The 13218-nt window shown below is 42.6% G+C and overlaps 1 protein-coding gene across 1 annotated transcript in view; it reads right to left on the bottom strand.

Moving 5' to 3' along the window:
* Positions 1 to 5853: 5853 nt before the first annotated feature.
* ORC3 (origin recognition complex subunit 3) overlaps positions 5854 to 13218 on the bottom strand; it is a 75568-nt gene continuing 68203 nt past the window's right edge. The window contains exons 18-20 of the mRNA XM_065400753.1: positions 7565 to 7681; positions 7041 to 7120; positions 5854 to 5959 (exon numbers count right to left, since the gene is read on the bottom strand). Coding sequence (XP_065256825.1) covers positions 5854 to 5959; positions 7041 to 7120; positions 7565 to 7681 — 303 coding nt within the window. The remainder of the gene's footprint in view (positions 5960 to 7040; positions 7121 to 7564; positions 7682 to 13218) is intronic.

The raw sequence follows: 13218 nt of genomic DNA, 5'->3' as shown, positions 1-13218 counted from the left end.
ACTTTAACAACCTGTGAACCTCTTTCACTAAAATGTCAAGTCTCGCGAACCCCCTCCTAAAAATTAATATTTCCAGGGATGTTCTCCTTGATCTGAGTATAAATTATAAAAGCTGTGATCTTGGAAATATAAAATTTGTTTTTTTGACATGCTTATTACACACTATTAATTATCATGTATCGTGACAGCATTTTTAGTACATTATGAAAACGGCAACACACTTCTAAGCTCTCACTTTCGTAGCTTGTGTCACTTTGAATAAGCCTGTTATAAGACAAGGCTCCTAGGTTTCATCAAGGAGTATCAGATGTGAAACAGCAGGAAGGTATTTAAGAAGCCAACTCAAAGAGTTCCTCCTACACAAGCATTCAGGTCTTGAGCAGTCCAGGCAAACAATGCACATTACAACAAAGCTTAAACTTGTTCTTCATAATAATTTTAAAAACAATACCTACTGCCTATTTCATTTTAAAAACAGCAAAAAATATCCACCTCCCTTTCCATTTCTTATAAGGAGTCTTGAAGTTTAAATCTCCTCAGTGTGATAGAGATGCTTGCTTTGATCTGCTTTGCTCTTGGAAGCCTAGGAGATCTGGGCTGCCCAGGGTCCCTAGGGACAGCTCTGTCCGCCATTAGGGAATTTTTCCCCGAGAACCCCCTGTAACATTTCACGAACCCCAGTTTGGGAACCACTGTTATAGTAGATACTTAGCCAAATTCAGGGTGGTTTTTTTTATACAATTGATAGCATAGGTGTTTAAAAACAAATATTTTTTACTGTCTTATTTATTTAAATTGTTAGTTGTGGGAAATTATTTAATAACATGGTGAGATTCAAAAAGTTAAAGCATAACTGTTAAAACAAATCTCAAAACAAAATAAGTATCCTTACATCAAACTCCGTTCTCAAGCAGCATTTTTCTGACCTGGCCTAACTATATTTTCAGTGGGGTGTGTACAGTGAAATGGACATTTAACAATACATTAATCGTTCCAAGTCTATCTCTAGGCTTTTTTGCTGCTGCTGGTATTTTTTTTGTCCCCTTTTCTCCCTGAACTCGGTGCTATTACCATGCATTTCTAGCATGTAAAGGCTGTGATGACCTAGGCATGGTGGGCTCTTGCAGTTTGGTTTCACACTTGAGCTTTTCCTTGAAGGAACTGTACTGTCCTCATTTAAAAAGATGTGAGAGAAAAAGTGTGTTACAATTAAGAGCCTCTTACTGGTATTTTCTGTGATTTATCAACTATCATTAAACAAAGGGAAAGATGCATTTTAGGGGTAGTATTTGTCTTGCCAATTCTTTCCTCAAGCTGTAGTGCTGTAGGGATTTTTAGCCTTCTATAAACAAATGTTGGAATAATATACCAAGGGTCATGGTGAATTCTCTTATCACTGCCAATTTTAAATCAGATTGTGTGCTTTTTAAAAGATATGCTATAGGGATTATTTTGGGGAAGTTCTATGACTTGTGTTATACAGATTAGAGGAGATCAATGATCTCGTCTTGGAATCTATATAGTTCTTTGTTGTTTGAACACTTTTTTTTGCCCCCTTTTCCTTTCATTCGAAATCCCATGAAGTGCAAAGCCTGTCTTCCACCTTTCAAAGCTTTTGGAGTTGGCCAGGGGATGACATGCAGTGTGATGTGGGGAACCTCTTAAAACCGCCATGCTTCTGTGGAAGTGCCTGTGGCAGAGTATTCCACTTAGGTGTTATGTAAAATGAGTTCCCTGCAGCTGGATTGTTGGCAGACTTGTGGTCTGCACTATTATACTTGAGTTAAATATTTATTTTGCCAGTCTTGTGTAGCTGTAGCCTACAATCCAAAAGCAAAAATCAGTTGAATGCAGTGACCATTTTTTCATTTAATAAAATGACACTAAGGAGCTGGGTTAGCCCATTCAAGCAACCAGTTTATAAACAGCTGTCCATTACTAGGAGCTATAGCATAAGGAAGGAGCAAGCCTGTTCTACCAAATTCTCTTTTCATGTGGTATGAAAGTGAGTGATAGATTGTTCCAGGGCTGAAAATGTATTGCATTGTCTAGAGGCAAGGAGATAGGAATAGCTAATACTGTGGTTTTAAAATTTAGGCTGCTAGGAAGGAGATTGAAGTCCACTACCTCCATGGTAGCATTCTCTGAAATGCTTCTAGGAACAGAATTGAAGGGTCTCACTGTGTGGATGAGATGATGGTGTAGGGAGAAGGGGGTTAAATTTATTGGGAACAGGAGAGTCTTTTGGGAAAGGAGGAGCCTATGGGGAAGGATGGAACCAGATTCCTGATATATAAAATAAAAGTTTACAAAACTCCTTTACAACTAAAGGGCTGGGGGGGAAGGTGACAGGTGTGGAGGAGCACATGGTTCAGACAGAGACATCCCTTAGAGGATCCCATCTATTAATGGGAATTCTGTATATCCTGGTGAGGAGAGAGATTGATAAAGTACAGATAGGAACTAAAGAGAAAGTCAAATGAGTCTTACATCACGTAATGGCAGACAGCTAAACTGTGACAAATTTTATAAGTGCTTGCGTACAAATGAATCTGAGTGCCTGGTATTAAGAGGATATTGATATAATAGGCATCTTCGACTTGGAATGATAATCAATTGGACATGGCAGTACTATAGTACAAAATATATAGGAATGACTAGGTCATGCTGCTGGGGAGTAGCATATGTGAAAGTCAAATATAGTAATCTTAAAGGAATTAAACTACCATAGAATCTCTCTAGATAGAAATTCCATGCTTGAATAAGAATATAGCAATAGGGATATACTACTGACCAAGATGGTGAAATGCTCCAGACAATTAGGCTATTAAAAGAAAAGTCAGTAATAATGGGGGATTTCAACTATCCCCATAGTGACTGTGTGTCACCTTAGGATGGGATGCAGAGAAAGTTTCTAGATACTGTACCATTAAGGAGAGAGGCAATTCTTGATTAGTCCTAAGTGGAGCACAGGATCTGGTTTGAGAGGTAACTAGCTCTAGGTTTTGGCAAGGAGAGAGAGCAATATCTTAAGCTGCAAAGTTTTTTTTAAATTATGTATCCACTCGCTCCATACATAGTCTTTGCACTCCTGTTGATATGTGTACTGTGCAGATGCTTCTAACATTACCTGAAAGGGCAAATGTAACTGCATATAAATTTGATCATCTGCTACTTTATTTTTCAACTTTGATTGCAGCCTGCACATTTCTATTGGATTGGTCAATTTGATCAGCTTCACATTTAATCAAAATCTGATGCTGATGGGGGTTGGGTCTATTGACTTAAAGATGCTCTGTCCATCTGCTCAGTTTACCTCAGTTGTAAGCATTTTTCCATTTTGTTTATTGGCCCTGTTGAAATTTGCAATCAGCAGCAGCTTCAGCTGCTTAGGTCTTCAACACCTGTTTGCCTTTCCTTGCTTTTGCTTTCTTATGCTCCTCCTTTGCCTTTCTCAATAGTTTGTTGGCCTTAATATGCAGGAGTTGTACTTCTTTCCTTGATGGGATGCTGCATCTCCTCGCTTATCCAATTCTTGTTCTGCCTCTGCTGCTATCAACCTGTGAATGCTGCAACTTAAATCACATTATCTCTGAGCACTGCCCATTTTTTTTCCAGTCCAGTCTCTCACCTCTGCTTCTCGCAGTGCCTCAAATCTGTTCCTTAGTTAAAGTTAGAATTTCTCACATTGTTTTGATTTTTAATTTTATACTTTTTTCTTTACCACTTTCTGTTTAAAGCTGGTCTTAACTTTAATTTCAATTTAGCAATGCAACTATTATGGTCACTGCTTACATCTCCTGCTCTATATGCCCTTACATCTTGAACAGATTATTTGAATCTCAAGGTAATGCAGATGTGGTCGATCATCTGTTTTTGTGTTGCCATCTGGTGAATTACATTTGTGTGTGTGTGTGTGTGTCTGAGGGAATATGGCACTTGCAAGAGCTAGGTCAGATACTTAGCACAGTTCAGTAAGTGTCTTGCCATTTTGGTTGATTGTTCCCAATGCAGGCTTTTCCCCAGTTGCTCTTTCCATTGCTTGGTTGTCATGTTCTACTTTAGCATTAAAGTCACCCATCACAAGGAGTAAGTCATGTTCAGGTATTTTGTTGGTCACATTTTGGAGGCAATTACAGTACATAACTCCTCTTTATCCTCATCACCATGTTCCTTTGTCAGATTTATTTTTTTCTGCATATGAGCAAGTGGTTCCTTCAGAAAAGCAATTATTTCAGCAAACAAGGCAACCTAGGGTGTTCAGTTCTTTTGGGGAAAAAAAATATGATTTTGTCTTTTTGAATAGCATGCATGCAGTTACCAGTCAAAATTTCCACTGGCTGGGCTGGGAAGCATTGGTTGGCTTTTAAGAGTAAATGCACTAACCCTTTAGCTGTGCAGCTCCTAGTAACAGTAGTAAGACTCTCTGGCCTGAAGTTTGCACAAACCACATTGAGAATGTATCTGAGTACGTTTGGGGGCTATTTATCAGCTCATCAGAAAAAATATAACCTTGATCCTTCCTTTGAAAGTAGGCTAGCTTGCCCCCACGATTCCATACTGAGATCTTCAATCTAACTTAAAAAGTCAAACACTGCACATCAACTATTTATCTTCCTGGGGAGAGAAATCACAATAGATTACTATATCAGGACAAACCTGTATTGCAGATTTTTAATGCTGAGAAACAGTGTAGCCTTATTTTAGGCTTCCACATTGTACTTCTAGACTGATGGCACTTTACAAACAATTCACAATCGCTAGGTTTGTGATCTGGAGTGGTTCTGTCTTAATGTCTACACTTCACTAGGATAGCCCCATGATTAAACTTATTTCATTCCTTGTATAGGGCACAAATGGTTTGGAATGTTCCACCCATCATGTGATAGCAGTGGCTAAATAGCTGTCAGTTATAAAATCATGTCAACAGTTACATTATTCCCACACAGCTGTTTCCCTTACTTGTCCCACTGCACAATGAACAAAAATCTTTGGGGGGGGGGGGGGGGGAGAGATGAGAAATGATGACCTTGTACTTTAAATGGGTATTTTATTACCTTCCTTCAGCACTCATAATCGTGCAATGTTCTCATTTCTCCTAGGTGGATAATGAAATCTGACTAATGTAGTCTAGCTAAAGGAGTATTTTTTAAATAGTCTTATTTACTGTCCAGCTATGTTATCAAATTGGATAGAAACAATTGTTTTTGTCCCTTCAGGAACACTTTTCCTTCATTTTCTAATACAGAAACCCAGTTTTCTTCTGTTTGTAGACAAGTCTTCCCAGGGTACCATCACCAGGATCATCAAATAGTTCCGCTCAGAGTTGCTGGTACTGCACACCACAAGGGGGGTTCTGGTTACAGAGGCTTGTTTAAAATCTCAGCAGAATGATTTTTTGAAAATATGCAGTATCTGGAGAACATTTCATAACATGACCATTTAAATCCAGATTGTGAGCAAATTACATTCAGCATTCATAGTTACACATTAAAAGAAAATTCAACATAATCTCATTCTGGCCTCCTAGCCTAAACCACACCATACATCACAGAAGATGAAAACTGGTACAGAACAGTGGTCAGAACTTTGCAAGTTTAAGTGAGTATTAAATCATGTACTAAAGCTGACTCCTTGTCCATACAAACATGTATAGAAAAGAGGTAATATTTTGTTGGCAATTAGAATATAGTACATAAGAGGTCAAATTAATCCTTTATGTAACTCCTTTAACATCAGTAGAGTTACATAAAGGATTAATTTGTCCCAATGGCTGCATTGTCCCCATGCTATAATGAATTTTCATAGGCAGCGTGCATACATTGGTTAGTCTTTCTTGACTTGTTCTATCATTTAACAGCCTCCCCATGTCAGCCTTGCCACATGATCTGTTTTCTGTTTGCTAGGTTTTATGAACCCTAAAAGTTCCAGTTCTGAAACAGCTCTAATAAAACGAGCGCTGGAAGTTCTGGTAAAGGAAATTAACAAGTACATATGTCATGATTAAAATAATTGAATGAAGTCACCACTTAAATTTCTCTCTAGCATGGGAGGGATTTATTGATGCATAGTAAGCACTGTTTCAAGAAGGTGTGTTCACAGATTTAAATGAATTTCAATCAAGGCAACATGACCTCTGACCTACAGGATAAAGTATCCCTTGCTCTAACCCAGGGGCTCGGGACCCCTCAGGGGATCATGAGGTTATTAGATGGGGGGTTATGAGCTGTCAACCTCCACTCCAAACTCCGCTTTGCCTCCAGCCTTTATAAAAGGGGGGGGGGGGTCACACTCAGCGGTTTGCTATATGAAAGGGGTCACCAGTAAAAAAGTTTGAGAACCACTGCTCTAACCCATGCAGCTCCTAGCTGTTTGGGTTGGATACGGTGGTGACTGAGGGCTACAAAATATTAATTTTGTAAACTCAATATTTAGGGTTATTCTGTTTGTACATTCCTGGACGACAAAACTGAAGAATGAGGGGCAGAACCCCACCCACCTGACTGAAACCCATCCTCTGGTTACAGAAACAATGCCCCAGCTTTTGACTTCAATTCAGGCATTAATTATTTTTATTTGCATAATAAGTGAGGTGATGCCTTTGATGTGCTTGTTTGTGCCATTCATCTCTCCTCAACACTTAGATATACTTGATTTTAAATGGTAGAGGTTTTAACTTCCTTAGAAATATTAAATGCAAGTTGACATTTTTGAAGGAAATCTACAATATGCTACAGAATAATGAAATATGGGCATATATTATACTAACAACATTCTGTGGCACTTGGGACCTCACCTCGCCCAACCCTAAAAGAATGAAGGTTTTGGCAAAAAGCGCCATATGACAAATGGTCAACCGTCCTTTTGTATTTTTTTATTATAAGATTGCTTGAAAAGTATTTAGCCCTCTTTCAGTCAGTTCTCAGTGCATGGGGAAGCTGCATTAGTAAAAGTTTTGTTCATACACAAGAAAAAGGCCACTGGCTTGTACGTATGTGAACATTAAAAAATAAATTCAAGCGAGAAATAACAAAGGATACTGGATAATTTCATCCACCTGGTCTGTGGCCACTGAATCTGGGTCTGTTCCTTCAACGGCTGTTACCACAGTTGAAAAGGCCTAAAGAGAAAAGCAGGTAAGATACATAACCCCTCCAACCACACACATCTCAGAGACAGTACTTGCATTACACAAGCTTTTCTGTGAACACGAGCATCAGCAAATGTTAAAAGGCTAAAGAGGAAAAAGGTAGCTCTGTAAAGCATAAAATTTGGTTTACTTAACATAAACAACGTACAAGCAGCAACAGGGATTTTCATTGTTGGGATAGCAGTGCTGGTAATAAAGGATTCCCAGCACTGGGAGGGGAGGTTGAGTGGGATGGTGATTTGTGGGCCTTACACGTACTTGCAGGGACAGGAGTCAGTGTGGCATGAGAAGACTGACTTTCAGAAGTGATGGCATTGAAGAGAAAAAAAAAAAATGAAGAAAAGCATGCAAAAAAAAATCAGCAAAATCTAGAGACTATACACATATATAATCAATATTTTCATCTTCACATACCTCTAACCAGTCAACAAGATTTATTAATCTGCCGCACTCCAAATGAAGTTTATACACTATGCATATGTCAGGAGCAGTATTAGAAATGCATCCGACGTCGCTTTTCAAAGTTTGATTCTGATAAAAAAAAAATAGAGAAAATGAAGGCAGTAGTTTTCACCGCATATTTTATCTTTAAAGATCTCTAGAGTTGAAAGCAAATATGATCAACCCCAGATGACTCAGGAAGTTAGTACTATCTGTATTTTTTCATATTTATTGTTTGTGCCTCTAGAAGTAGGGTGATGAGTGCAAAAAAAACCCCAAAAAAACGCCAACACAAATCCACTGGCGATATAAGAAATTAAATGATGTATCATCTGGTTTGCAAAAAGAAGTTACTCACCTTGTGCAGTAACAATGGTTCTTTGAAATGTGTCCCTATAGGTGCTCCACTTTAGGTGTGCTTGCGTCCCTGCGTTGCTGACTGGAGAACTTCAGTAGCAGTGTTCGTTAGGCCCGCACATGCGCAGTCTCTCCTCGCGCCCAACCACGAGGCTAGGCAGTGCACATGGGCTAACCTCCCTCAATTCCTTCTCTAACGCAAAGTAATAGAAAAGAACTCCGAAGTAGAGGGGAGGAGGGTTGGGTTGTTGAGCACACATCAGGACACACATCTCGAAGAACCATCATTACTGCACAAGGTGAATAACTTTAATAAATTTCAGAGTAGCAGCCGTGTTAGTCTGTATCCGCAAAAATAACAGGAGTACTAAATTTGTTAGTCTCTAAGGTGCCACAAGTACTCCTGTTATTTTTAATAAATTTGTTAGTCTCTAAGGTGCCACAAGTACTCCTATTCTTTTTCCGGATACAGACTAACACGGCTGCTACTCTGAAACGTAACTTTTTTTTCTTCTTTGAGAAGCGTCCCTATAGGTGCTCCACTGTAGGTGACTCCTGAGCAGTATCCCTATTGGAGGGCTGGGACTTTGGAGTTGGGTCAGTTACAGATGACAATACTGTGGTGCCGAAGATGGCATTGGAGGCAGACTCCCCAGTGACTGCATAACGTTCTGAGGTGGTGTGGACTGATGCCCATATCACTGCTTTACAGATCTCTGATAGGGACATTCTTGAAGAAGGCGATGGATGAGATCGACCTTGTGGAGTGCGTGCGAACACTGTATGGAGGGATCATATTGCAAACTTGATAACATTGTCTAATGTAGTTCGAGACCCATTGGGAGAGTCTCTGGGCTGATATTGCTAACAGTCCTGGACCTTTCTGCAATAGAGATGAAGAGCTTAGGAGAGTTCTTGAAAATCTTCGTCCTATCCAGGTAAAAGGCAAGGGCTCTCCTGGCATCTAATGTGTGTAATATAGCCTCTCTGTTGTCTCGGTAGAAAGTTTGAAGGTGAATCAATTGATTCATGTGCAATGGAGAGGTTAACTTAGGGATGAATTTTGGATGTGGCCTGAGCATAAGCTTGTCCCGAAAGAATACTGTGTGGGGGATGTGCTATCAGAGCTGCGATTTCTCCTATTCTCCTATCCAGGGTGATTGCTTACACATCTCAATGAAAATGGCCTTTCTGATAGCAAACAGGTGGCCATGGGTTCGAAGGGAGACCTAGTCAGTCCTTTCAATACCAGGTTTGGGTATCATGTGGGGATAGGAAGTCAGGGCTGTGGGAAAAGGTTTACTATACCCCTGAGGAATCTTGTAGTGGTTGGGTGTGATAGCACTGAGTATCCCCCTACTTGTTGGGGGAAGGCTGCTATAGCCACTATGTGGACTCCAAGAGCTAAGAGATAACCCCAATCTTTTTAGGGTCAGTACATATTCTAGGATCTTTGGAATAGCTGCAGGTGTTGGGGAGATTTGTTGGGAAGAACACCAAAACTGGAATCTGGACCATTTTCACAGGTAAGTATGGCGTGTTGAGGACTGTCTATTTTGTAGTAATACCTCTTGTACCTCCTCCAAGCAGGAGTTCTCTAGGTGTTGGAGCCATGAAGGATCTGCACCTTGAGGCAAAGAATCCCTAGGTTGGGATGTAGAGTGCGTCCTTTGTTCGGCAAGAGGAAGTATGGTGTGCACTGGAGAGAGATCGGCGGGCACACTGTGAGTTATGACAGGTAAGGGCACCAGGTCTGTCTTGGCCACGTAGGAGCAATCAAGTATGACGTGTGCTCTCTCTCTCTCTCTCTCTTTTATTTTTAACAGGACTTTTGACAATAGGGGAAAAAGGAGGAAAGGCATAGAGAAGGTGAGGAGGAGAGCATTGCCCATGGAGTGTTGTCCTATCTCTGTTCTGGAGCAGTAGTGTAGGTAAGTGGCGAACTGTTCTGTGGTCGGTGTGCCCCATCGCCTGAATAGGTCGTGAAGTACAGCTGGTTTATCTCCCACTCATGGTCGTGTGGGAATCTGCGACAGACTGTCCGCTATCGAGTTGTGTGCGCCCAGGAGGTAAGCTGCTAACAGTGTGACGCCATGGGAAATATACCAATTCCATAGTCTCATTGCTTCTGCACAGGGGGAGGGTAACCTGGTTCCCCCTTGTCGACTTATGTAGTATATACATGCCACGTGGTCTGTTAGGAGTCTCGTTTGTGATCCCTTGATCAGTGGGAGGAAATAGGCGCAAGCATTCCTGATCGCCCTTAGCTCTAGGAGGTTGATGTGAAGGAATATCTGTGTGGATGACCACCTGCCTTGTATTGTGAGGTCGTTTAGATGCACGCACCACCCTATGAGCGATGCATCAATGGTGAGAAGGAACAGCGGGGAGGGAAGTGGGGGCGCGATGGGGTTGTGAAAAGGGAATCCCCCTGCAAATAATGGCTGGGTCTTTCCACCAGTCTAAGGAGATTTTGATCCTGGTGGGTAGTGACAGAGTTTGTCTAGTCTCTGTTTGGTCTGTAAATTGAGCTGAAGCACATCTGGAGGCATTGCATGTGAAGCCTGGCATGTGGTATCATCGCTGTGCCTTCTGCCATATGCCCCAAGAGTTGGAGGCAGTGTCTGGCTGATATTTGTGGGCTCTTTTGAACGGTCTCTATGAGTGTGGCCAAGAAAAGGAATCTGCATTGAGAGAGGAGTGCTCTGGCCTGTAACTAGTTGAGGTCGGCGCCTATGAATTCCAGAAGTTGAACAGGAACGAGGGTTGATTTCTAGGTGTTGATCTGTAGGCCCAGTTCTGTGAAAGTCTATTGCAGATTTAGTGAGTCAGCGAGCCTCTTGGAGGGACTGAGCTTTGTGGAGGCAATCGTCCAGGTAGGGGTAAATCACAATCCCTTGGGAACGTAAGTGCACGGCCACTACTGAGAGAACCTTGGAGAATACTCTCACAGTAGAGGATAGCCCGAAGGGCAGTACTCTGTACTGGTAGTGATCTTGTCCTAGGTTAAATCTAAGGAACTGTCTGTGAGATGGTAGGATTGAGATATGGAAGTAAGTGTCCTGAAGATAGACGGCTGAAAAACAGTTTCCCTGCTCCAATGCTGGAATAATTGTTGCTAGAGTGACCATCTTCAATTTTTGAGCTCTGACAAACTTGTTGAGTACTCTGAGGTCTAATATGGGTCTCCAACCTCCTTTCCTCTTGGGTATTGGGAAATAACAAGAGTAAAACCCTTTGCCTCATAAATGTTAGGGTACTGGTTCTATGGCTCCTAACTGGAGGAGATGATGATCTCTCTCTTGTTGTAGTAAATTCTTGCAAGAAGGGTCCCTGAAGAGGGACAGGGAAGGGGGTTGTGGAGGGAGTTGGGAGGTAAAATGGAGTACCCATTATGAACAATCTCCAAGACCCATTGGTCTGATGTTATGCATTCTCAGATGCTGCGGAACATTATCAGATGGTGGCCAAATGGGTGGAAAGCAGTGGTCAGCTGTAGTGGTTGGGGCGAGTGGTCTATCGTCACATTGACCAACATGTCAAAATTGGTGCTTGGAAGTGGATGGCTGGGATGTGAAAGACTGTGGGACGGATGATTTATGCCCAGTGAACTTAATTTTCTTTCTCTGAGGCTTGTAGTAGCGTTGAGTTGGGTATTGGAAAGTACATGGTTTGTACTGGGGCTGCGGACTAAATTTTCTCTTGTCCTGGTGTGTAGATGCCCATGCCCATGCCCAGCGAGCAGAGAGTAGCCCTAGACTCTTTTAGGGTGTGAAGAGAGGAATCCATCTCTGCAAAGAGCTCGGTGCCTTCAAAGGGAAGATCTTCGACAGTTGACTGGACCTCATGAGGGAAGCTCAACAGATGTAGTCATGGCACACGCCACACAATCACCACCATGGAGATGGACCTGGGGCTGTGTTGGCTGCAACAAGAGCAGATTGTAGCGTTGTCTTGGCCACTAACTGTCCCTCCTGAATGATGGCTATGAATTGGTCGCGGTGCAGGTCAGGCAGCTGATCAATAAAACTGTTGAGTTTCTAGTAGTTCACATAGTTGTATTTCACAGTTAGGGCTTGGTAATTGGCAATTCGAAAGGCAGAAGAGTAGGCTTTCCTTCCAAAGAGGTCCAAATGCTTCCAATCCTCATTGTAGGGACTGGGCCTCATTTGGTGTTGATGGCCACGAGAACTGACAGCGTCCACCACTGTGGAGTTGGGTGGAGGGTGGGAGAAGAAGAATTTCATCTCCCTTGCTGGGACATATTTTTTTCCAGCCCACTTGCATGTAGGCGCCACTGATGCTGGGGTCTGCCATATGGTTTTTCTGGGATCCAGAAGAGCCTCATTAATAGGGAGGGCTATTTTTGAGGATAAGGAGGAGTGGAGTATGTCAAGGAACTTGTGATGGGTGTTCTTGATTTCTTCTAATGGTATCTGCAGAGTGTCTGCCACTCTCTTTGCTAGGTCCTGGAAAAGGCAGAAGTCATCAGCCAGGGATGGTGTGGGATGCATGATGGTCTCATATGGGAAGGAGGATATGGTCCTCAGGGTCACCTCTTCCTCAATGCCGCCCTCCTGTTCCTCCACGTTCTCTTCTGGAGGTTCTGAGGCTCTGGACGCCATAGCCGAGGGGGAGCATCTCGGGTAGGACTAGATGCTTGAGAGGCATGGGCCACTGGCCTGGTGGAGGCATAGAGCTCCGTGGTGGTGCCAACGGTTGACTGCACCAAGGTGGCAGTGGTGGGGCCATCTGAGGGTATGCTTGGGGGGCCCTGTTGGTATTGGGCACCATAGGGAGCCTGAGAGGAGTACTGTGATATAGCCGCCTCGGTTCACTGTCTGAGCTGGCGCTAGAGAGCAGGGGCATGTGGCAGGGAAGACTCCCGTACCACAAGAAGACTGGTGTGGAGGTCCCAGTTAGTTACTGAGACAAGGAGACTCCAGTACGTTGGAAATGCAGAGGTGTCTCGAGTGTTGGAATTCCAGTGGTACCGACTGCCTTGCTGTCACTGGCAGTACCAGGGGAATGGAGATCTTGCCCACACTGACCACTCCAGTGCTGAATGGGGCATTGATGACAGTGCTGATGGAGTAGCATGTACCGGCAGCATCTTAGTGGAGTGCTGACTCCTGTCCTTGTCCTTTGGTGCTGTTAACTCGGTGCCTGTGCCTATTGGGTTCTTAGGTGTGTCAATGGTATCTGCCATTGCAGATCTTTGTGAGCCATGGATACTGGACTGAGATTGTCTCAGTGCAGATGGTACAGAG

The sequence above is a fragment of the Emys orbicularis genome, chromosome 3 (assembly GCF_028017835.1).
Source record: "Emys orbicularis isolate rEmyOrb1 chromosome 3, rEmyOrb1.hap1, whole genome shotgun sequence".
Classification (NCBI taxonomy): Eukaryota; Metazoa; Chordata; order Testudines; family Emydidae; genus Emys; species Emys orbicularis.
Note: the sequence above shows the minus strand (reverse complement) of the source record. Positions and strands in the feature narration are given on the sequence as shown.